Here is a 26,510-nt window from a genome sequence, read left to right on the forward strand (position 1 = left end):
CACAGTCTAATTACACACTGACAACCCCCCATGTGACCTGCCAAATGGTTTACTGCTCTTAGAAGTGACAGCATTAAGACAACAACTACACAAAATCTGCTTGAGAGATAAGGGATTTGCGGGGGGGAGGGGGAGCATCTGCTGAGAGACATTAAAAGTCGGCTTCATCCATGTGTTTTACCTTCAAACTCCCGCCCCCCCCCCCCCCCCCCAACCACCACCACCCCCCGCTGGAGGACACAACTCACAGCCCTAACAGGTCCACAGCGACACACTCGACTGGTCTCCATACTGAACATCAAAGGGCCACTTTTACAGCATGCCAATTGCAGCCAAACCAGCGGTTACCATAGAAACACTTAATGACCGATAACAGAAAACGACCTGAGGAAAAAAACAGAGGGGGCAAAGGCACTGACAAAGAGAGATGGATAAAGAAAGATCTCGTGGAACAAAAGAAGCAATTTAGTATCGGAGGACAGCATGAAACCTGATTATGTCGTCAGTGTAAATGATCACTAATTTCCCTCTGTCCAGCTGGGCCAGATTAATGCCTATGCCTTCTGCAGTGTAGAAAGAAAGCCAGGGATTAACCATTTCACTAGGCTCCACTTCACACCCATGGCCTTAATATAATACTGACACTGGACGACACTGGTGCCCATAAATTCATACAAACATCATGGCTTCCAGCAGCATTATACGGTGCAGTATGCAAAGCTCCTTCAGGCTCCATGGTGATAATTATTCTCCATCACAATCTTCAATAAATATGTAACTGATGATATACAATGTTCATCTTACTCCTATGAGCCGTGATACATTGCGTGATTGTAAAATCCCAAAAAGGTGTTCACATTGTAAAGAGTGGCTACTTCAGAGCTACTTTAACACTGCCCCGACTGCTTTACTGTGTGTCCATGTGACATTAGAGCAAAGTGATGTGTTTCTCAAATCATAATCGATGCAAAGAATAACATTTGCTCCGTCACTGCAGACGGTGAAGCTGTGATCAGCTCCGAGGCGCATCAGTATTTACGCAGCAATAAGGTCAGTCACATTTTGTGTTTATTTAAAAGTCAGACAAAGAGCCACATCACCAAGCCTGAGTTTTCCTTTCAACGTCAAAGGTGATTTACAAACTGCAGGACGCTCATGTCGAGCAAGAACAGTGCGATCCTGAGGCCACGCAGCTGTTCAGTTTTTCTTCTGATTCGTGTGTCGGGCGTCGCGCTGACGACTCTTTCCAGTGACGACACTCTCTGACCAATCAGTGGCCGGCAGTCTGTTGACGTCACATTTTTAGTATCGGCTCAGCTCGCTTGGAACCTCGCCAGAGCAGGTACTAAAAAAAAAGCACCAGGTACCAAATCTACTGTCTCACATCAACGACTGACCTCAGAGCTTCCATATTCCTGACTAGAAAAATGATGTGAGGCAGCTTCGTCCATTGCTTTAAGGCCTTAAAGTGCCAAATAATGATTCCTCTGAGTGTGACTTTAATATTTAACATATTTAACATATTCATACTGTTGTGTGAAAGCCACGTCTCCACAGGTCAGAGGTGAAACACCCGGCGTGATCATAAATCAGTTGAGTGCAAACACTCACTTAGCCAGCTTTGTTCACTGGTCTGACCTCTCTTCATCAGAACTTTGCAGCAGGTTTTCCCTCCCCTCTGCATGCCGGTGTGTGATTATTCATAAGGCAAACAATTACACATCCATTTAACTGGCAAAACGGGGGATCGACAAACATGTCGCACGGATCAGGCTCATGATAGAAGACGTCCACAACGTCAAAAAAACTCACGGTTGACCGATCGCGGGCCACGAACAAAGGGTAACATTTGACGGCTCACACTTTAAGTGATTCATGAACTATGACGCACTTTCAACGCAATGTTACCAAATAAATACGTTTCATTTTGTAGAACACTGAAGTCCATTCCTCAACTGACTGTAACTCAAACAACAACAACAACTTTAGGACCGCAGACACGGTCAAAGTAATAATACAGGAAATTAAATGAAGCTCCGACCCTTAACCAACGCGTCAACATTAGACACCTTGTCATTGTGCCGCGAAACACACATTTTTCATTCCGTGCACAATTTCCTAAAACGAGCAGAACCATTTCCAAAGAGACACTGACTTCTGCGTTTGAGCCACACGAAAACACCGCAGTGACAAATGGTCAGTCAACATTCGCAACAACGCCGAATGAAAACGTGACAGACCGCTTCCCCTATCAGCCATTTTCAATTTCCTCTTTGCCTCAGAGCCATATAGCGTTTGTTTTGGCTCCGTCTTCGAACTGCGTTTCTTGTTGTGCAGCAAGACATCGTGTGCACATTACCTACAGAGTCAGCCTGAGACAGCAGTTTGCAGGAAAAGAAATTATGCTATGCTATGCCAGTTTTCAGAAAGATGTGTTCAACTGATTGTAACTGATTAGAGCGCGTGTGTTTGTGTGTGTGTGTGTGTGTGTGTGTGTACCTGTTTTATGGAGTGTGTAATTGAGTGCTCTACATCCTAACGTTAAATGGGTAATGACGGTCTCTCTTCCTTCTAACCCCGTTGTATTTGGCAAAGCGATTTCACTCGACTTAAGCAGACTTTGAGAAATCTGTTCTAAAACACACGAGTCCTCCGCGTTCTCTTGACGACAGCGTAACAGTTTCAGTTTCTACAGCGCTATAAATTAAAACTGTAATGTTCTGACACTGTTTTTTACAGTGTGATCATTCTGCACATTATTCGGCCAAACTGAGAAATGATATGATGAAATTCAAGTGTTTACCAATCAGGGACCAGCAGGACATTGGAAGTCCCTGTTGTCGATGAAAGGTAACAAAGAAACAACCACCAATAATAATGTCATGTAAGTGTATGTGATTTTTCCAGAGCTGTGTGTTTGTAGCAAGGTTATAATAGTTTTTTATTTAGTTTTGACTTTTTACTTTCAAAATTAGTTAGTTTTAATAAGAGCGGGCTGCTATTTTTCTTTTCTTTTTTTTGTAAATGCTTAGTTTTTGTTTTTTGTAACATGTCACCTAAACATTTTAAACTGTTATGGTTTTTAAAATGAATCACAACAAAAAAATTGTTTGTTTTTTTCTTAATTAGTTTTAAGAGCAGCTTTGCTTGTTTTTATTTTTTTGCAAATGCTTAGTTTCCCAGCAAATGATGCTATTGTAAAAATGAATTAGGACATAACGAACAACCACCGCTGAATCAAATATAACAGTCTACAGTCAGGTAAAAATATAGCCAACAGACTAAAGACACACATGAACATAACATAAATAAATGATAATAAAGTGTCAGGGAGTTCAATCTGAAGAGAAGCAAAATTTAAAAAAAACAATTAAAGACGAGAGGTTTGATTCACTTAAGATGAACCAACTCAACCCACTTAACTACATCACAATTAACTCCCACATTGTAAACAAAAACAAATTGGAAACAAATTGATTATGAATGAATGAAAAGGCTGTGTCTCAAATACAAACAAAATAAATACCCTAGTAACAAGGAACCCAAAAGGCTCAGCATGAAACCTCAGCAACATTTTCACTACAATTTTGTTTTTGTTTTTTTAAACACTAGTTTTTCATTTTAATTCACTTAACGAAAATGTGTTTTGTTTTTATGGTTTTTTTTTCAATTTCAGTTTTCATTTAACCGCAATAACCTTGTCCGTAGACATTGTAGGCCTATCAGGGTCCAGATGCACAGAGCATCCTGCAGGAGAGAGACCCGAGGCCACCAATCCCAGGGAGAAAGGTAACATCTAAGTCTTTTAGTTTCCTTTTGTCAGTCTGACAATTCTGACTCCGTACACCAAAGAAAACTCTCACTTTATGTGCCGCTGTTGCTTACCGGGCTCTTTTCAACAAAAATGTCTCATCCCGTCTGGATGAGACAATTTAGAACAACAAATTCAGAGAGGACAGCGACGTCTTCAAACCGCCGTAGCTGTGTGGCATAAAAGAAGAAGAGTATTCAAGAAAAAGCTGTCAATCAATAGCTGTACAAAGCGAGTGTTACTGTGCCACAGCACACAGCTGAATACACGAGCAGCTCTTTGAAAGGATGCGCAAACAAATTACTAAAATAGAGATCAATGTAGGGTCTTGTTTACTATGTCATCACACAACACACACACACACATACTGTAAACACACAATTCTAATAAAGGCTTCTCATTTAAAAAAAAACAAAAAACACCTGACAATCATGGCTCAGACCTCGAGTAAGGATTCTGTGGTTCTGTAACTGTAACACCTGAAAAGCCTTTTATTTTCACAATAAAACACAGCGATAACGTTCAATTTAGCAAAACCAACAGCTGCATACAATCTCGGGAGAATTGAAAGGTTAAAAGGTTACGTAAAATTGTTCCGCAAAGTCACAATGCCAAACATCATTCATGCCAAAGAGTTGCGTCAGCCCGAGTCATTTAAATTCAACAACTGTGTTTGAGTAAATATAGAAAAACCTTCACTGCACTTGAAAGCAGCTTCAGTCGGAGCTTATTTGGAAAATGTGGGTCACCTGAACATTTTACCTGAGAATTGCACCTTGTAGCGGAACACTTCTCGCATTATTTATGACAGAAATGTTTGATTAAATTAATCATAACAAGAAAGAAGGGTTTTGTTGTTGTTGGAATTCTACCAAACTAGATCCCGTTTCATCATATTTGTGTCATATAAGTGCGTTTTTGTGTGTCAGAAGGTCTTTAAAGCAAAGGAACTGCAATCCAGCCGAACAGAGCGCTGGAAAGAGCGATCCCTCTTAGGAGCCAGAAAGTTTATGCTTTAGTGCACAAATTTGCAAAGCTCCAGTAGAAAGAAAAATGTTTCATAAAATGCTCATTCTTCAAGCTGTTTCAATTTGCACTTTCACTGAGTCTGCCACTCTGGTTCCTTTATGTCTGGGAGAAGAAAGGCAGACATAAGAATCAGTCCACCATCTTTTTATACCTGAGTTGCATGTTTTCTCAAATATTACATAATTTCCCTTCATGCTGCAGTGCAACAACACGCCAAATGTGGTCATTTAAACACAGTGAACAACGTGGTAATACAAACTGGACTGGACTGACGCCGGGTTTATTCAGCGGAATCTCAGTGACTTCATTCTAGAAACAAAGAATATAAATGAAATAATATATAATATAAATAATAATAAATAATAATAATTAGTTTTTGAATAATTGATATTTGAAGTATGCATGAAGCTGATAATAAAACTAAGCAAAATCTCCTGCATTTATATAGAAAGAAATACATGTATGATATTATAATAATAAAAATAATAATAATAATATAATATGACATACATAGTCTCATAATTCATTTATATATTCATTTCATTCATTTATATTTCATTTAATTGTTTGCTGCACTATTCTACAACATGTATATTTTAATATACATATTGAACCTGTGCTGTGTTAATATTGAAGAAAATTATATTGCATATCTATCGTTACTGAATTTTTCCCTGTCCTAATTGACTAAGTAAATCCAAATCTTGGCAGCATTAAAAACTATTCTGAAGTGATTTATTATTGATCAACCATGCATTAAATCCGTTTCTGAATATGACATGTAAGGGGTGACAATTACTCGATGAATCGGTTATTAATCGATTACTAAATTAATCGTCAATCGAGTGTTTTTAAGGAACAAGTTTTCTGATTATTTTTTTTTCATTTTTGGTTTGTGGACAAAACAAGACATTTGAGGACATCGTCCTTTCCAGGTTTGAGAAACACTGATCAACGTTTTCTGACATTTTATAGACCACAATCACTCGAGACATTCGTCAGGTTAATCGATTATGAAAATAACCGTTAGTTGCAGCCTTAATGACAAGATTTTACTGATTTTACCTAGAAATTATACCCATGAAATACACATAAAAAGCTACACTTGCCCTGAGTTGACTGTGTGATAAAAAATATATATGTACATATACATACATATACATATATATATATATATACACATACATACATATGTGTATATATACACACACATATATGTATATATATATATATATATATATATATATATATATATATATATATATACATACATATATGACATTTGTTATGGATGAGTTTTTCCAATGAGTTGATAACATACTCTGAGCTCTGAGTCACGGGAGAGGAACATACAAATCTATTTTTACTCCCCTGCTGCCGACTGAAGATTGTTGCCACTTTGTACTGTGCTTTGTTGAACACCACCACCTACATGCATACGTCACAATATGAAAACAGCAGCTCCAGATAAAACGTCAGCAGAATTTTCAAACAACTCGAGAATGCCGGGCGTAGTGTGGATAGCAGGAATATGCAAAGTATGTTGATGTGTGTGATATGTCTTGTTTGAATAAAATCAAAGAATAATGGATGCATTTAAAGGAATACTTCACCGATTTGCATATACCGTTGTATTACTAGAATAGGGGTAGCATTTTTGAAAAATTGTGCTTCCCAACCTCAGTTTCCCCTGAGTCGAGAAATATCTCCATTCTTTTTTTGTTGTTACATGCCCACCAGTGACACTTGGTCCGAGGCTTGAAACTGCAACGCTAATTCCTCACTTTTTAGACCTCATTTCCCGGAATGTAAACAGTGTCCGCCATCTTTGCTAACAGTTACGCTAACGGGACCAAGTGCCACTGGTGGGCACGTAACAAAGAAAAAAAAAAAATGAAGATATTTGTCAACTCAGGGGGAAACTGAGGTTGAGAAGCACAATTTTTCAAAAATACTAGCCCTATTCTAGTATTCCTTGTGCAAGCATTTGTGATTATGATGTTAGCATGGTAAGTTAGCCTTAGCACTTAAACGATTTCAATTTGCTACGCATATGAAGAGCGTTCACTGCTTTGGGGAAACACAAACAAGAAGCCCCGAGTTAAACCCAGAGGAGATATTTTTATGCTTGAGGTGCACTTCCACTGGTTTAATGGTATGCAGCCACTATTAATCTCTCTGTTGTAGTTCTCTTTTACTGCAAATTATTATGTCGCTTGCTGTTGTTGGGACAACGGTGTTGGGAGTTTTTCTACTGTGGTAACTCCACCACAAAAAAGCCTAAATGTTTTTTAAGGACATAATCGCGCTCATTCATTGCAGCGACACACGCGTATGAGTGAGTGAAACAAACTTAATCATGTGGAGGGCAAACTTTAAACTCTGGCTGAAAACAAACATTTCACATGATTACTATGATAATATTAAATTAATGTGGTAATTCTGAAATATAATATAAACACATCGACTCTATATAGAAATTAGCTAATATTTTTATATCATAATAACCCTTTTCAACCATATAAGTGCCAGGAAATGTCCTTTAACTAGTGTTTTTGCAGAATAACTTTCAATTACTGGCAGTTACTTATAATTTACTGAATGTTAAAATGGTGTATTAACAATTAAAGTTTTAGTCTCAATGTCAAAAATCAGGCCAAAAAATGGAAAATATGTACAGGCGTTGTACCGTAATTACCGTAATAATCGTCGACACACTTGGTTAAAGGGTTAATTCACTTATTATTTTGTTATTGTGCAACAGTATTTCTCTCACACTCCAAAACACCGTAGTGATTGATTGATGACGCCCATTCATTGGATTTAAAAGCATTTCCTCATGGTTTGAATGAAACACACATTTTGACACATTTCTAAACAAGTCAAAACTCCCTGCTGTGTTCCGCAGTGAGACGGACCATATAAAAGTACTGTATACAGAGAGAGAGAGAGAGACAGTTGTGCACAGTTGACTTCAGCCCCGTCTATCGACTCATAATGCAGACTGGAGAGTTGAGTCACACAGAGAGCTGTGAGGCAGCGAGAGCTCTGTATCCAGTGTGAGGCACATGTCTTTTAAGACGGGAGTCGACTGTATCTTGTAATGTGGTTAAAAAACAAAAACAAATGACTAAGAGCACGATGAGAGGATGTTATAGTACAGTAAATGTGCGCTGTGGTTCACAGAGTGAAGCCGACACATGCTCCACATGTTTAACATTCAGTGGAGGCCACACGGGGTTTGCAAGGCAAGATTTTTCTCAAGCTCCTAACACACACACACACACACACACACCTGAGCCATTTTCATCGCTAAATCTCTTCACAAATACACCACACTGCTGAGCTGAAAAGGGATTTCACTGTCAGTGTACGTACTCTATGCTGTCTTTTTTCTAATGTGCTCAAACATATACCTAAGCTCTACACACACACACACGCACACACCACATCTATGCATCCATATTACATATGAGGCTCAATCAGTCCCCAAATGGACTATTTATTCTCTCCGTAAATCCAATACAAACAAAGCTTTATCCCCTTTTTTCCGCTCGGCAAACCAGTAGCATCGTCTTCATCTAGAGCAGCTACAAACACACTCACACAATATACAAATTTACAAAGAACGGTCCAGCGGAGTCCAACTGAATAATTCATTTGAGGAACAGCTGCAATGAGCCTTCGTTACAGGCGGAGACAAGCGTTCGGTTCAGTATAATACAAGAACTACAGGACAGGCCCCGACTGAAATGCCACCCGATGAGCAATGACCCGTTACGGTTTTATTGACACGTCAGAATTAATGACAAAAGAAATCGGCCTGAAATCAACTCTGCCCGGCTGTAACTGCTCTCTGCTTCATTTTAAAAGTCTGCTCAACACTTCAGCACTACAGCCAATGTAACTCACACAGGATGTTTGAAATATACAGAAAAAGGTTCTTACACAAGAGCCAAACTTAACAGTGAGAGGGTGAAACCGGCATTGCTGTGTGGTAGATTGGACCTGTGCCCTCCTTGAAAAATATTAAAGTGGTCTTTACATATTTAATGAGGTTGAATCATTTTCTATTAGAGCGAAATGTGATTGAGAAATGAGAAAGATTTGATGTCAGACGTACAAATTTGTGACGTGCGAAAAATGCAGTGTGTGACCTTGTAGGTTCAGAATGAATAGAATTTAAATAGGGATAATACAGCTCCAATACAAATAATGTACATGGAGTTGATAGCTAGTTTGCAACTCTAGTCCCTAGTTAGGCTTTCACATGAACAGTATAATAACATGTACATGATCAAACACGTTAACAGTACACTAAAACACAGAACTACATGCCAACATGATACAATGTAAACACATATACATAACAGTTACAAGCTAAACTACATTACACACAATAACAATTGTCAAATGATGACTATGAGACATAATCGGTACAATAAAGTATGATAAAACTCGCTAAAACTACACTTGCACATACACTTCAGTAGACTTCATTGTTATACTACAGTTTGCTCACTTGCCAACACACGGTACATGTTCTCACCTTAAAGATTTGAACAGTCACAAAAGAAAGGGTTTGAATAATGAAAACAAACGAGCGCTGAATTCAATGGAGCTGCGACGCCTAAACAGAATACTGTTAATGTGATTAGTGTGGAATGTACGATTGAAAAGCCACTTTCTGGACTTCACGTTTGGCTGAGGTCGCTGCACATCGATCGAGGCTGTTGTCAACCGTTGTTTTTATAAAGCACAGACCCTGTATTTCTCTCCGTTTTCTAGCACCACCTTCAGGATTCCACTTCGGCTCTGGCTTAGATAGCAGTGGGCCACTGGAATAGTGTGTGGGTGAGGAGCGTGTGAGGAAAAACATCCCATAACACGTAGTCCGGACAAATATGAAATGTGTTGTATATACTTTAAGAGTTTTATATGACTGAACAGCGTGCGTCATCGGCATGAGACTATGTGATCTCATACACTGAGGTGCAAAGTACAGTAAGTGGGTGTATTTGTGTTAGCAATGGCCCCATACACGGTTAAATTTAGCCGTCATAGATGCACTGAGAATGTGCCAAATATCCATGAGAAAAGACTTCCCACTGTAGTACTTACAGCAGAGTGCATATGTGTGCGTGGGTGCAGGTAACGTAACAGGATGAGGTAAGGTCTCAGTGGATTACTGAACAACCTCAAGAGGAGACAATAAGAGGCCTGCCAGGGGGAGGAGAGAGGAGAGGCCACATTAATGAAATATGAATGTGTTTACTGAATAGCTGTCATGGCAGCCAACTGATGGCGGAGGGTTATTAAAAATACACAGCGCAGCTGATGACTTCACCTGCACTCAGGTGACCCCCCCGGCCGTCTTCAGACACCGGCTCTAATCAGCATACAACTCATCTCTGCAATCACCTGCAGAAATTATCATCATCATCATCATCATCATCATCATCTTCCAGCAGCCATTTCCATCCTCGCCACCGCCGCCTCCTGTTCATCTACATCATCGCTTTTCGACGTGAGAATTGCGCCGCTGCAGGAAATTGAAGTCGGACCAGATCAATACATACAATATCAAATTAAATTAGCTGCCAAAACGAGGCGAAAGTGTGAAAATGAGTGTTTGAGAGCAAAGGGAGAAGCAATGATAACCCCGTGATAACATTTAACACATTTTTGACACACAAACAACGTGGTAAAATGACTTACAATAGGTTTTTGTGTGCATATATATATATATATATATAAATATCTGTGTGCGTGTGTAACCACAACATCATTTCTGCAGGGTCTAACCAATGGGAAAGCGATCTGTCTTTTGCATGAGGGCTGTAACGGAAACACAACGGACCTGCTTTAATAAGAAAAACATGATACCGACACTCTGCCCATACTTTCACAGAGACACAGAACACCTCCATTTCACGTGCAACAATGCACGGCCCTGCAAACAGATTGGAAATGTATCTCTGTTCTTTTGAAGTTTTATCTTCTCCCAGTGTAGGATGGTGATCTGGTGCATGGCAAAATTCCATCTGTTCATTTTAATATGAATGGGCATGTAAGCTTGCTACCGCCACCGCCGCCGCCGTTGCTGCTGCTGCTGCCGCCGCTGGAGCGGCAGAGATGTGAAATTGCGGGTGGCATGCAGAGAGGCCCCGACATGGAGGGTTAATTTAAACTGCCTTTGATGTCTGTCCGCGTGTGAAATGAGTTGGTGGTCCAGAGTTCAGACAAACACACACGCCAGCACATACATGCAGTACGTGGCCACGTGCGCACATGCAGCACACGTGTTGTAATTATCACACCGGAAAGAAAAATCTCAAGGGACCACTTGTGTAGCCGCATGCATCAAAGTACACAAGAAGTGGCTCGGCTCATAATATCACTGAGCAACAAAACAGCAGTGAAGGTTCAACTTTGCTGTGTAAGTGACTCATGAATCCATTGCGCTCCTTAGGATTTAACCAAACACACACACACACACACACACACACACACACACACACACACACACACACACACACACACACACACACACACACACACACACACACACACACACACACACGCCTTCCTCTTCCAAGTAACAATGGATGCTAAGCTGCCTGTGAGCAAAAACAGAATTTTACGAATAAGAATATGAAGTGACTTAAATAAATCATTCATCATATTATAATCATATGCTCATGAGTGCGTACTCCTTTCAGGAATTTGATTATACGGTAAATACATATTTTGTATGTTTACATTTTTATTTCATATACGTTTTAGAATAATTTGACAGGTGAAATAATGTTTATATTCCGTCTAAAGCTGAACTGCAATACCTACAAGGACCACCAGTGGGGCCAGACCCACTTGCCTTATAGACTTGAGCTTATGGTAAAAGTAATGGTTATACTTTTATTATATGGCACACAACACAGCAGTGTTTACAGCTCGTTAGGATTTGGGCAAATTTTTGGCAACAATTTGCTGCTGTGAAATGCAATTTTTAAGCGACAATGTCTGTGTGTGTGCAAACATATGTATACTACGTGTGCCACGGAAATAATGGTGGTGGAGCTTAAACGTCATCAAACAGAGAAGAAGTCCAGCTCATAGCCAGATTGATTGTGGAGGGAGGGCGTTTTCTCCACGGAGCGAGAGAACAAGGCAGAAGACAAAGTGAGCTGCGATCTGCAGAATTAAAAAGATGTCGCTGGCACTTCAGAAGAAGCTCTCTCAGACTGCAGTGGAGAGTCCTCACTGCCTACACGATGATCAAAAATTAAAACACTTTTCTGGGACTTCCACGGCAGTTCAGCCTTTGAGAACCACCCACTGCTGAGGCAAGCCAATTAAAGTTATTCAGAACTGTGACCAATCAATCAGGGACAAGTGCAGGTGGAGGAGAAAAGAGAAGAAGAGGAGGACAAAACCTCGGAGACTTCAACACACAACTAACTCTCTAACGCGCAAACACAAACACTCGTGAAAAATAATAATAAAAAAATAATAAAAAAAGACGAATAGATTTTGTTTGTAGTGGATGTAAATGCCACACCTACCACTTCACACACAGAGAAGCTCTCCCTCTGTAGTGGAATGAATAAAGCACTTCACACCTGGAATTTTCTAGGGCATCACGCCACTCTACATTACCACTGCAACCCACTCAGGGAACTCTACCCAGTTTTCTTTTTTTCCCCTCTCTGTCAAGCACAGATAGCACCAAAGAGTCGTCACGCGCTCCATGAAACATCAAACAGAAGACCAGTGAAAATTGCACAAGCACACACACACACACACACACACACACACACACACTGCAAATAATGGGAGTAGAAAAGATGGAGACAAGGGGGAAAAAAAAGATTTGCAGCGTAGGCAAAATAAAGCATCTTCCTCTGACAGGGATGGAGCTTTAGCAGACCTCTAATCCCATTCTGACACAAAATACTAAATTGCCTTTCTTTTAGCAAGTGCAACACATTATTTTTACCACCTAAAAAGCGATGACGGGCATGAATCCATTTGCTTTAGGTTTTCCCGCCCGAATCTATCAAGCAACAATTAACTCCACATTTACACACACAGTTACAAATGCACACGGTCCCTAACTGAATCACATGTGCTGTGCCGTCAGTGAGATTCAGACTCTGCGTTTGTTCTGTGCCGATGATTAAGAGATTGTTTACCCCCAGCTGGTTTTGTCGACTCCATCCTGGCACTGTTAACTGCACTGCAATATTACCACTGTACTACTGAATTATGGATTATTGGTCACCTGGTTTTACGTACTGTTACTGAACAGTTCAAACATGAAGAAGGTAAAATTAATAATAAATACTGTAAATTATAAGAGATCATAGCTGTACTAACAAAATATTCTTGGACGACGTTTACAGATCTTATTAATAGATAAATGTTATATATCATACGTTTAGCAACTCATGATTCTCTGTGGTTTAAAACAAAAAAATATAATAATAATAATAAATTATTATATATTGAAATAATATAATAATATAATAATAATAATAATAATTAATATTGAATGAAATAGCAGAAGTTGATGAGAGCGACACGAGAAAACGAGAATCGACGTTTCGCACAGCAGCCATTTTGAGAAGTCACAGCTGGAAAACTCACAGGTGTAAATAATCAAATTAATGCTGGCTGAGCTCCATTTGGCTCCATCGGTGTCAGGGTGCATGCTCATTCACTGCCACACCGCCTTGAGAGACCCGTCGTGCATGTGACCAGTAACACCTGCACTTGTGTGCTGTGCCAAGGGCTCATTACCTCCTTACAGTTACGTTACAGTGTCATCCATGTATGCATGAAGTGAAGACTAATACGTTATATTAAAATAAGATATTACTAAACTATTAGAAGAACATGTGTGACCTTGACCCACATTTCCATATGAACGTTTGACTTGAATTTGAAAGAATTAGCTGCAGGCGTTGCTGAGATATCAGGTCCACTAGAATGGGACAGACAACATAATGCCTCCAGCTACAGCTATCACGGAGGAGTAAAAATAGACTTTCATATGAAACTGGAGACAGTGCACTACCACTATATAATCTGCTCCTACGTTTTCTACACTGTCACATTTTTATTGCAAATCTATTTCAAGTAATTCCTTCCAACACCAACCCTGGGATATCTGCCTGCAGGGCTGCACTCTGCAGATATATGAATTGTACTTTCATTTATATAAACACCACTAACCAGTGCCAGGCCATCAAGCCGGGGAGCTGAGGAATCCTAGTAACCTTCCCCAGTGTCAGAAAATCAACACAAAGGCAGACAAATACATACAGCGTGTGTGCGTGTGCCCTTCTGTTTCCCGTGTCAGGACAAGGAAGTCTCAGAGTGGGAGTAACGGTGCTGCCGACCAGGTTTGGGATAAATAGATAAAGAGTTGGCATACACACAGAGAACATGAGGTTTAGCAAGGGTTCTAAAGAAAACATTAAAGTGGTTTCACTAATAAACTGGGTCTAAGCTCTCATGACCTGGATGTGAAAGTCTCACGACCCCACACATTTGGGAATTGCTAATGGCTTGTCTCAATTAAACTATTCCCAGATTTAAACATACAAACAAATGGACTGCAGTTGGTGAAACGTTGCATGATTTATTTCTAATTATTATCCCTCAACTGGGTCATTTCTGGTACCTCAAGATGTGTCCACACCAACCTTAGCACAAGGTCATGGGGGAGGGTCTGACAATGAAACAGGGAAGTTTGTTTGTTGTTGTTTCTACAAGTGAGAGGTCATTTTGTTATTTCTACACAAATTCATTTACCAAATCCAAACAAGGTGACACATCAACTAGGCCTCATCACAACTGTGTATTTCCAACAACAGACACATAAAAAAAGGAATAAACTCTGCTTATTTTCACTTCTACTTAAGGAGAAGCACATCACAAATGTGCATTTTCATATACAGATTGCAGGGTTAGTCACTCAGGAATGGAAACATAAATGTTTACTTTCCTTTTTTTTTTCTAAATCAACAAAACCTTAAGCAGAAATGAACAACAGCTTACAGCAGATCTGTGCTGGATTTGTACCCTAATTTAACAGCTTCAGAGTCATGGCGGTTGCGATGGTTAACTGATGGTTCTTGGGGAGATTGGGGGGCCATCTGCACTGCCCCCTACTGTCCGTTAGCAGAGAAAAAAAACAGCCTTGGGAGTCCTCAGAATCAGGAAGTCTCACGAAGGCACGGGTCTCGCGAAAAACACAAATTGCTTCACGGCTAAAATCCACAGGCAGTGATAGCGTTATTTTAAACGTTCATCATGGCAGAGAAACAACTGTCAGACTGAGCGAGGGGCCACACAGGAGTGTGCATCTGATCGGCTTTTTTCAATTGGCGAGAATTGAAAAAAAGTATTGAAAACAGATGTTGACCAGTATGGACATGGCACTACGATTTGTGTCCGCTGTCTTCTTACGACAGTGAGGATAAAAGTGATAGACAGTGGATGGGTCGATGGATGTTGAGGGTGCTGTCGTAAAAATATGTACTCCGAAACTGTAGGGGGAGCTCCGTAGAGGAAAAGACGCAAAAAAAGCCACTCTTCAATTTGAACACAGTGACATTGTTTGATCTTTGCTTCGGAAGTGAACCATTCATCTTCAAACTGAGCAATTACTTGCTGTTGTTTTAGTTGCACAAATAAAAAGCATAACTAATAACTCGGGTGCTCAATTTTATCCAACATAAGTACACCGTGGTGTGTGTCAGGTCTGTGCAAATAATAGTTTTCAAATCAAATGTCTAAGCTCTCGTGACCTGGATGTGAAACCACACGACCCCACACGCTCGGGAACTGCTAATGTCATGTCTGAATAGAACTATTGCCAGATTTAAACCGACAAACAAAAGGACTACAGGTGATGAAAGGTTGCATGATTCATTTCTAATTATTTCAAATTAAAAAAAACACTCGCAAAGCCTGCAACTGAACTGTTCTGTGCTCAATGTTCATGTTGAAAACCCCTATTTATAACTTGAAATGCTCATCCTTGCATCATGTTTTCTTATATCAAGTATTATATCACAAATTTAAACCGTAATCACAACAAAAAAAAACCGCAATAACACATTTCCCTCCCCAGTCATTCAGCTGTAGTGTGTGTTGATGTGTGGGACACAAAAGACAAACTATCAGGAGGGAGAAGCGGAGACAGAGAGTAAGCCATCTATCTGCAGAAATAGTCTGTGATGTTTCTCACACACACACACACACACACACACACACACACACACACACACACACACACACACACACACTCAGATAACAAGCTGCTGTTGTATAAGGTCCAGGCCAGAAGGTTGAGGGAGAGGGGGAGCTAAGGGAGGAAGTCTGAGCACTCTCTCTCTCCCTCTCTCCTTTAAAGGCAACTGCTGTTGCTGTGGGAAGACGGACCTTCAGCTCTTCTTGTAAACTGTCTACAGGCATAAAAAACTTTCAAATCAAGGAACAAATGACACTGATCAGCGCCGTACGTCATCACGAACTCATAGATCAGCAAAGACAGAGAGAGAAAGAGGTTAACGCTGACATCGGCTTTATAAAACAAGGACTGAGTGAGAGCAGGGTCTAGTATAGTGCTGGGCATTCGAGACAGATTACTGGAAATTTCTGGAGTCAGCGAGAGTGAGTAAATCCACCAATGCACTTTAAAGAGATATCTGTTTGTCGGGAGCCAGGAAGCAGAGGAAAGGTCTGGAAAAGTGCATGAGACGTTTGGAATTGTGTTCAGCATACGACACTTTCCTCAAGTCATATAAAAAAAAAAACAACAAAAAAAAAAAATAAACACACCTCAAATCAAATTGAACCAGACGCTTCAGCAATGTTAGCGGCAAGAAAAAAAAAAGGGGGGGGGGGACTTAGTGTGCACAAGCACAGACACACTCACACACACAAGATTGGCGAGTGTGCACACACACACACACACACACACACACACACAGTAAAGAGCAAAAGTAATAGAAAGAGAAGAAAACACACATTTCCAAACAATAATGAGAGCTAATATGAAAAATGGAGGAATGTGACAGCTATTAACCATCACTCTGTCTTTCCACCCTCCCTCCAATGTGTGGGTATATTGATCTGAATGTGTTGTTCTCAGGTTTCCAGTAATCAAGAGCAGCAACTGGCAAGACGATAGGGTGTGGTGGCAGACTGATCCTCCCAGTGCAGTTGTAAAACCAGAGGCTGAGCCCAGGAACTCAGGAGCGGTCATGAGCACCAGGCTAAATTATTAATGCTGATTAGTGTCTTCTTATTGAAATGAATTTGAGAGCGAGACATCAACATGTGTCGCACAGCATCGCTGATTAAAACGACGCTCAGGAAATGGCCCTGAAACTACTGTACACACAAGTGGGAGTAGATGCTCTCAGATACAGAACTACAGTACAACACTGAGTGAATTTTACGTGAGTATTTACTTCATATACTTCACATGTTCAATTCTAGTGTTTGTATATGCTAGATATGCTAGACTTATTTTACCTTTTACCTCCATCCATCCATCTTCTACCACTTTATTTTTTACTTTAACAACCATTCACTCTCACACTCACACCTACGGTCAATTAAGAGTGTCCAATTTGCATATAATCCCAAAAATCTACATGTTTTTGGATTTTGGGAGGAGAACATGCAAACTCCATGCTACCTTTACTTCTTTAAAGTGCCTGACTGAGCATCTCTCTGCACGCGTGTCATTTTTCCAGCTGCATTTGTTATAATGAACGCGTGTGTGTGTGTGTGTGTGTGTGTGTGTCCACCTGCCGTCTTAATACGAGCATAATAATATCAGACTGTGCGATAAACCGTCAAATAACTACTAATGACAGCATGTGGGCGCGCTGCTCACGTGTGTCTATTAAAATGTGTTGATAACGCCTGAAGATGAGATAAGGAAACAAAGCCACTGTCCACCGCCACCGCCTCTCATCACTACACACTGTAACACATCAAACGCAGCAGCAGCAGCACATGGGATAATGAGGAGGGAAAGGGACTATAAACAGCATCCGTCTTCTCACATTTAAACATACTAATTCTCATCCGTCCACTCTATCGTTTCTTCAAGTTCTTTAACTCTAAAAATACACACACGTCGCTGCCTGCACATCCATCTCAATTGTCAAACCGCTCTTCATCCTTTCTCTTCTTCTAAAAGACCCTCCTCCTCCTCCTCCTCCTCCTCCTCCTACCCCTCCTCTGCTCTAGAAGCCGCCCACTCTCCTTGTCCATCCTCAGCTCAACGTGCTTCCACTGGAAACTTCCAACTCCTCCGATGCGTCACTCACCCACTATTTACCGTTGATTTACCCAGAGCACAGCAATATATAATGTATTAAACCATGACTTAAATAATGTGGGTTTTAATTCATTTGGTAGACGAGAAGCTTGAGCATGGCATGCAGAGACTCGAGGACATCAACATGTATTATCGATTATTAATCGATTACTAAAACTATTTTGATAATCGATTAATCGGTTTGAAGCTTTTTTTCAAGATTAAAAGAAGATTTAAGCTTCTTACATGTGAGTATTTTCTTCCTTTCTTTGCTCTGGATAACAAAGAAATCATTAAAAGTTAAATATTTTGGTTTGTGGACCAAACAAGACATCATTTCCAGGTTTGACGAACACCGATCAACATTTTTAAGGTTTTCTGATATTTTATTGACCAAGCGATGAATCGAGGAAATAACTAACAGATGAATCGATTATGAAAATAATCGTTAGTTGCAGCTCAGTAATTATATCTGCTCATCTGTTGTGGCCTTCCTTTCTTTTACCTGCTACCATGCAAAAGTTAAATCTCAGAAAAATGGGAAGCCAACACTGCAGCACATTATATTTGTTTTACTTCCTCCTCTCCTTCCATGTACGACAAACTCAAAAATAATTTGCACTCACTTAATTTTTTTTTTTTTTGTCTCTGAGAATAAAGTGTGCATGAAAAGGAAGAGGGGGGGTGCAGAGGGAGGCAATCTTGTTACCAGCCGACATAGCCCAAGGAAGATTTCTATCAGACACACGAATAGTGAGAGGCATCCATTTAGAAAATGGCTTTTCTAGGCATGCTGGGCCATTTAGCACACCCTGTGACGACTCCTGTTTGGGACCATGATAAATGTCCCCTCACACCCTCTTTGTGCACAGTCAGGCCGGCCCGTACACATGGCAACCATATGGGCGTCTTACACAAGACATCACTGGGATGGACATAATATTTACAAAAGGCGGACCAGCTTGTTTGGGTTTTGACTACAGAAAAAACAAACAAACAGGAAACTTGTAGTGTGAATTAAATTAAGGCAACAGAAAGTAGCTGAGAGCACAGCTGACATACTAAAGCCAATCACGAAGCACGTTCTTCTAAATACTAATAATGACTCAGTTAGGCTTTAGGATACTGACGTCTCCTTGTTCCAACTGCTTCCAAGCACTTATAGACTCTGTGACTTAAAACTATAGTGCATGCCTTTTACATATAAATGCATTTCCTTTATATTAATTAAAGCCACTGTCAGATTAGTTCAAGCCTATCAGGTCAACGTAACTCTCTTTAAGTTTCTCAAGTGATTTGTCTTCAGTCACGAGTGAGCGGAAAAAAGCTGGAAGCACAACAGCTACATCGCGTCTGTAAAACAACACGGCTGCAATTGTCTGAAAATGCAAAGAAGTTAAAAGTTCAAGAATGGAATCTACTGCTAAAAAAAACAAAAAAAAACCTGGGATATTTGGCAGTTTGATGGGATAAACATTTACTGCAACTGAAAAGTAAACCTTTTTTGTTTTGTATATTCTGGATGAGTACAAAAAAAAAATCCTTCATGGTGAAATCTGAGACCCTGCTTAAGATCCACTAATAGTCGTTAACCTTTACAAGCACACGGTCCCTGTCATTTCACTTCCTCCTCCTCTCTGGGATCCATCAACGTTACGACAATACTAAGACCACTGTCGCTGCTTGCTTTAAAGCTGCCACAGGCACCGCACCGGCTGGATGAATCACATCCAGCCATACAGCAATAATGAAGCATTTATCTCAGGGTGCATTACAAACCCTGGAAGCCCGGTGAACATGCGCACAGGGTGAGAAAACGATGAAACAGCGTCAGTCACACTCCGCTCAACCATCTGCTCTAGCACAAGACAGACACGTGTTACACGCAGCCTCATACATGGACACGCGCTCAAACAGCCAACATCATTTTCTGAAAACGTCCACCTTAAAACATGCAAAACAAGATTGGAAATGTATGAAAAAAAAAAAAAGCAGATGCTTATGTTCGAAAAAGTCTAAAATCGACTTTTTCTAACATAAGCACAGTACCATGATTGTTGGACAACAATCTACAACCTCACTCGCCCAGGGAAAAAGAAGATGATTAATATTGCAGGAAAATGCAGCGCGTCACATCCAAGCGTGACGTCCACTTACCGATTTCATCTGCTGAGTACCAGTGACGTGTTGCAGAACCTTTTCCAGCTCCTTCTCGATGCGTCCGGCCCAGTGAATCATTCTGGGGGAACAAGAAATTAGACAAATTCAATCGTCTGCATTTGATCACATTCATCTACCGCTTTATCCTCCACATGAGGGTCAACCAATCCCCGCTGACATAGGGAGAAAGGTGGGGTACACCCTGCACAGGTTGCCAGTCCATCACAGGACTCAACAGTCACAAGCATCCATTTAACCTCTGCATGTTTTTGGACTATGGGAGGAAACAGGAGAACTGAGAGAAAACTCAGAAAGGTGAACTTGGGTCTCCTTACTGTAAGGCAACAGGTGTAGCCACTAAACCACACTGTGGAGCACATCACATATACATGTCATTGCAAAATCATTTCATCTGTCAAGTGTTTTCTTTGTCTCCGACTGTGTTGGAGAACTTCCAAACTTCCCCCACATCCTTTTTCTGATTCCCTACCTGGAGATCCCACAGTCTATCGCTCATAATGTCTCGGTAAGTCATCAGCACCTTCTCCTCCACACACACCTTGCATATATCTGGATGGTTCTGGGAGGTCTGGCAGGGAGCGTGCTCATCTTGGATCAGTTGGGATCAGTGGCTCTGCAATAAAACTGCTCTGGTCTGACAGAAGTGCACCCAAAGCAGGAGCTGATCTTCAGTCCATGGGGCCAAGTTTGGAATTAAGAGATCATATGGCTGGACCTCGTCGCCGTTTATCTCCCAGTGGCTAAAGATTTTTCACTACGTCATTATGAAGCAGCAGAGAGACAACAATCCATGTGCCTGACCAACAGCAAAGTCTCACTCAAGCTCAATCAGACGAATAAATTCACTGATGCGTCTGTGCCAGGGTTTCTTTTTTTATTTTTCCTTTCAGCAGCTTACAGATAGCTAATCACGAGCATCAACAGCACAACAGAGCCGTTTGTCTTCTAATATGAAGATGGAGACAAATGTCATCCTTAAATGTCAGATTCGCTCAGAAGACAAGAGCGAAGACCGATTTATTAAATAGCACCAATCTGCCAGGCAGTGACAGCGCTCGACGTAAACACAATGCCGACGCGCGCGTCTCGTCAAGAGAGAGAAAACAGGAGAGCGTGCGCGCCGGAGAGAGCACTGGCTGCGTTCATGGGGACAAGATTAAGAAGAAGAAGAAGAAGAAGAAGCAAGCAAGCAAGCAAGCGGGCCTCCAAATGTAGTGTGTGGCGCGCTGAGGACAGCTGAGGAGAGGCCACTGAAGAAGAAAAGGTCACCTCGATATGAAATAAAAACAAGCTTACAGTGAGAGCCAAGGCAAGCGGAACACAGTGATACTAACAGTGAGCGACATTACCTCTGTCCCTGAGCCAAGCCGACTTCTTACGCAACTTCATTAGTCTACATGACACACATACACACACGCACACAAACCATATTTGGTTTCAACAGGGCTCCATACTATGTATATGTATATGTATATATATATATATATATATATATATATATATATATATATATACATATATATATATATATATGTATGTATATATATATATATATATATATATATATTTAAAAATGGCTCAACAATGAATAATTTTTGAAATCGCAGTTTAAAACTAATTGCAAAAGCTGCAATTTATTTGCCAATGACTGATTGGTCTTTGTTATACACCAATTAAAAAAAGTAATACATACAAAGTGTAAGCCTTTAAGTTCTCATCCTTGCTTCAGACTAAAGAAGTAGGTAATAAATATTTATCGTGAGTTGTGATAATCACTTTTTAAATCTAATTAAAAAGCAAAATCTATAAAAGAAACCACAATTATAAACTGTATTTTCGTCAAATTGTTCAGGAACCCAGCTATCATTTAAAATAAATAGAAAAATATTAGATTTTATGCTGACTTGAGTGTGACTCCTGATGTTTATGGACTGTTTAAGATAAACTGGTGGCCTGTATTTACTGGTTGAGCAGGTAAATGTAATCCTGGTTCGTCTCTAAGTTAGAACTTCTGTGTTGCTGTTGAGTAAACTCTACTGCTTATCTTCTCTCAAAATGACCTCTAGTGGGATGAACAGTGGGATGAATGCAGTCCAACCTTTCCTTTTCACTGTGATTGTTTAGTATTTAAGTAAATATGAATATAGATATAAGAAATAATGACACTTCATGCTGTTCCTAGTCAAGAAAATGAAATGAGATAAGACCTGTGTGTCGGTTACACTCACTGTCCCCATGCAATGAAAAAAGTGGCCATTTAAGGAAACAACTAAATGTCCTAAATGACTGGAGCGTAAAATCAATTAAATATCAACATATTACTTATTAGAAAAACATCTCCCATACTGTATAAGCCCTGTCACTCCCTCAAAACGCTTGATACATCAAGAGGAATCAATAATACATTTACTGATAAATCTCTAACGGTTGACCACACAAACCAGGCACAACATCGTGCATCACAGCCAGAGCAGCTCAGTGAAGCTGAGCGTGACCATTTAAAGGCGACGATGCCCTCATGTGAGATGACTTGAGAACTGTGTGTTCAGTGACGGCTCCACAGAGATGGGGAGATGTTTGGTCCTCTAAACTGAGGCGTGTCACTGAGGCCGGCTCTTTGTAGTCTGATGTAAAACTTTGACATTTGTCTCTTACTTTTTTTCTCCCCATGTGTTACCTATTTCATGTCAGCCAAACATTGCCGGGGAAAAGTAGAAAATGTGACTAAATGAGTTTGGATGGATGACCTGTGTGTATCAGCCACTGCACACCATCATTATGTTCATTCTGGTGCAATGGAGCGCACTCTGAGTGCAACTCTGGAATATTTTTAAGGACAAAAAGGGGGATTATTTCTCACACGTATGGAAATAATAGCATTAGAGGGAGGTCACTCTTTGATATGGTGACATTTTACCTTCTTTTTTTGTTTTTTACAGATGATTGTACATTGCTCTATATAATTTAGGAACATTCAAGCACACATAACGACGCACTTATCCTGTTTATGGTCTAAGGGAATTGTTGGAGCCAATCCCTGCTGACATCAGTCGAAAGTCACACGCCAACATACAAAGCCACAGAACCATTGACAATTCATCCAAGCCCAATCTGCGTGTGTTTGGACTGAGAGAGGGGAGCCCGGAGGTCATGGAGAAAACCCACGCCCACAAATACAAAACACGCAAACTCCACAAAGAAAGGCCCTCAGTGGAATCAGAGATCAAACCAGTGACCTTGTTGCTGTGAGGCAATGATGCTAACCACCACTGTCCTCAAAGACACTCACTGTATGAGAATATGAGCAGGCTGGAAGGAAGCCAGGCTGAGACAAGACTCACATTCTTAGCACTGATTTCAAAGTGGACTAAAGGACATTCTGCCCTTTTTTTAATAACCTTAATTAGGCCGACATTGTGCACATGTTCACATGCATGTGTGAGAGAGACAGAGAGAGAGTGTGTGTGCCTATGTACCCCCCCCCCCCCCCACCCCCCCACACAATGCCCTTCATTCAGCTAGCAGTCAAATTTTAGCAAATGGAACAGAAATGTGGGTGACAGCAGACCCAATTTCTGAAACCTAAGGGAGCGGCGGATGTAATCCAGACAACAAGAACCAGACCTAGACTTATTTTTATCACTTCCAATAATAATGACTCATAATGAGATTAGCACTGCCTTAATGCAACGGGATCTGAAGTCCAGGAGTTCCAATAATCAACGTACTTTAGAAAAGCTCAGTGTATTTGGAGGCGAATGCAGAGATAAAAATGTCAATATCGTCTAGAATTAAACAACAGAATGGAAGAAATATATATTCAACTACATAGAACACGTACAAGTGAAGCATCCATGTCAGTCTGTTGAAGTGATGTCCTAAATCTTTGTGGTGTTTGGTCATTTAACAGAGATAAATGTCATATTTAAGTAAATCAGCAGTAACATGAAGGATATCTGATTTCCCTTTGAAAGTCACCTTGGCCGTTCAGAGACACAAAGCCTGATCATCCAGTAGATGCATCATTTCCATTCCTGTCACCTCAGGTTAAAGTGTCTCATCATCATATTCACATCAGATCATCGTAAAAACATGAAGCCATACTTCACAGATGTTGCGAGAGGAAAAAAGTCTGCTCAAAGTTTTCTCTCTCTGGGGTTTTTTCCTCTTTTAACTATAAAATCTCAACAGTGATTGTAAAACGGAACAATGTACACTTTTTTTTATCTTAAAAGAAAAGCATTTTTCCCAGTGATTATTGTCAGACTCATATTGAATGGCCCGGGGACACACAGGTGGCAAATTGTTGCAGCAGACGTTGTGTTTCACTTGCCTATGTGTGTCATTCAAGGTTAAATTGTTCGCCAGCTCACATAAAAGGAGAAATTGCGCTTTAAATTGGATTATTATTGCAAAACAATTACCCCAACAGGTGCACCATGAAAAAGTCCCAACAATAGTTTTTTTTTCTCTCTCATATGAAGCTGAATGCTCCACTGGTTTTCCAGCCTGTGGTTACTTAAGATTGAGGGGGGGGGGGGACACAGTGGGATTTTATATTTATACAAACACAAAATGTTGTTTGCTTGTTGTTAAAATGTGTAAGGAAGCTTTTTCTGGATGATATGGTGCTAGTGGTTAGAGGAAAAAAAAGTAGTTTTGTAGTTTAGGTGAGGGATAAATGTGCTGACATGCAAGGATAGAGACCAGGTAGCATTAACTAATTGGTTTAGTCTCTGAGTCAACACTATCCGGTTAAAAACCACCAGTTTATCCTGCTGTGGGACAGACATGGTCATTTCCACGGTGCGTGCAGTGTCTTATCCACTGGAGGACTGTTTACACGAGCCTCCTCACAGCTCAGCCTGTATCCATCATGCGTAATGCTCCCTTCAGTGACATCAGAACAACACTGACTGTTATTATTTGATTTTCAACCCTATGGATGGCTCTAGTAAATGCCGACTTGCCCGAGATGCTATCCGCCTGTGGCACCTGTGCGCGCGCTACGTGAAGCCTGTAACCTTGTTGAAAATGACAAACTGCAGGATAAACAAAAAACCCATAAAAAACAACAACACAGGGGGCTTTGGTATTAAATGTCACTGCACACAACAATAACAATAACATGGGAGATTCATCGGGGACGGAAGCAGCAGCGTCTTGTTTGAACATCAGGGACAACAGCTCAAGGTAAACGGCGCTACATGTGCAGGCTTCTCGGGGCCACCTGTCCCGCTCCTGCGCTCCTGCGCTCCTCACCCACCCCCCCACACAAAAACGGGTAACGGGTACTTACGTGTAGTGCTGTGGGAAGAGGTGGGTCCCGTCAGTCGGCGTGGAGACGCATATGATAAGTACAGTTTGGATTGCGAGGAGGCAGAAAAAGCCGTACGACTGCGCGCAGATCGCCATTTTCCATTAAATATTCAAGAAACTGGGATAAATAAGAGAAGGACCGGAAGGAGAGTCACTCTCTCTCGCAGCTGAGCTAAGAATAACCGAGGTCCAGAGAAAGTGTGTGGTGGGAGGTGATGGTTGGCACTTCAGCCGGGCAATGAAATCTCAATCAGAGAGAGAGAGAGGGGGAGAGAGACCCAGACACACAGAGAGGGAGAGAGGGAGAGAGAGAGAGAGAGGTTTGTCAGAAGACACTGGAGATCAGGATCAGAAAGGAGCTGCTGCTGCTGCTGCCGCTGCTGCTGCCGCTGCTGCTGCTGAGGATGATGATGATGATGTGCCTGGATGTCTATTTGCGCACTCTCTGTCCTTGCTCCCTCGCTGCCGCCGCCGCCGCGCACATTTGCTCCTTTTCCTCTCTCGCACTCTACAATGTAACGAGCACAGCGAGCGAAGCTCACCGCGAAGCTCACCCACACAACTGTGTTCCCACCCACACTTTTCAGAATAAAACCCACTTCGTTCGTCAGGTCTTGCAGCTCCGAAATGACACAAGCGTGTTTAAGCAGAGACGTGTGTTCAATCACCGCAGTGTCAGTGGAATCATTTGCAGTGCAACAAAAACAGCCGCAGCCACGCGTGCGCATCTGTTTTACTTTTACGTCACAAACTGATAACACCAAGGTAAATTAGATCATTAATATCAAACATGTTTCCTGAGAGCTGTTTTTTTTTGTTTGT

At 40.9% G+C, this 26,510-nt stretch overlaps 1 protein-coding gene across 3 annotated transcripts in view; it reads right to left on the reverse strand.

Annotated features, from left to right (window-relative positions):
* Positions 1–26,215, reverse strand: part of cacna2d2a (calcium channel, voltage-dependent, alpha 2/delta subunit 2a) — a 139,452-nt gene extending 113,237 nt beyond the window's left edge. For 2 of the 3 annotated variants that reach the window (XM_058630778.1, XM_058630777.1), the window contains exons 1-2: positions 25,669–26,215; positions 20,346–20,427 (exon numbers count right to left, since the gene is read on the reverse strand). In XM_058630778.1, the coding sequence (XP_058486761.1) occupies positions 20,346–20,427; positions 25,669–25,784 (198 nt within the window). In that variant the 5' untranslated portion in view covers positions 25,785–26,215. The remainder of the gene's footprint in view (positions 1–20,345; positions 20,428–25,668) is intronic. The other variant, XM_058630779.1, reaches the window with a different exon arrangement.
* Between the last annotated feature and the right edge of the window lie 295 nt (positions 26,216–26,510).

This window comes from Solea solea, chromosome 6, assembly GCF_958295425.1.
Source record: "Solea solea chromosome 6, fSolSol10.1, whole genome shotgun sequence".
NCBI lineage: Eukaryota > Metazoa > Chordata > Actinopteri > Pleuronectiformes > Soleidae > Solea > Solea solea.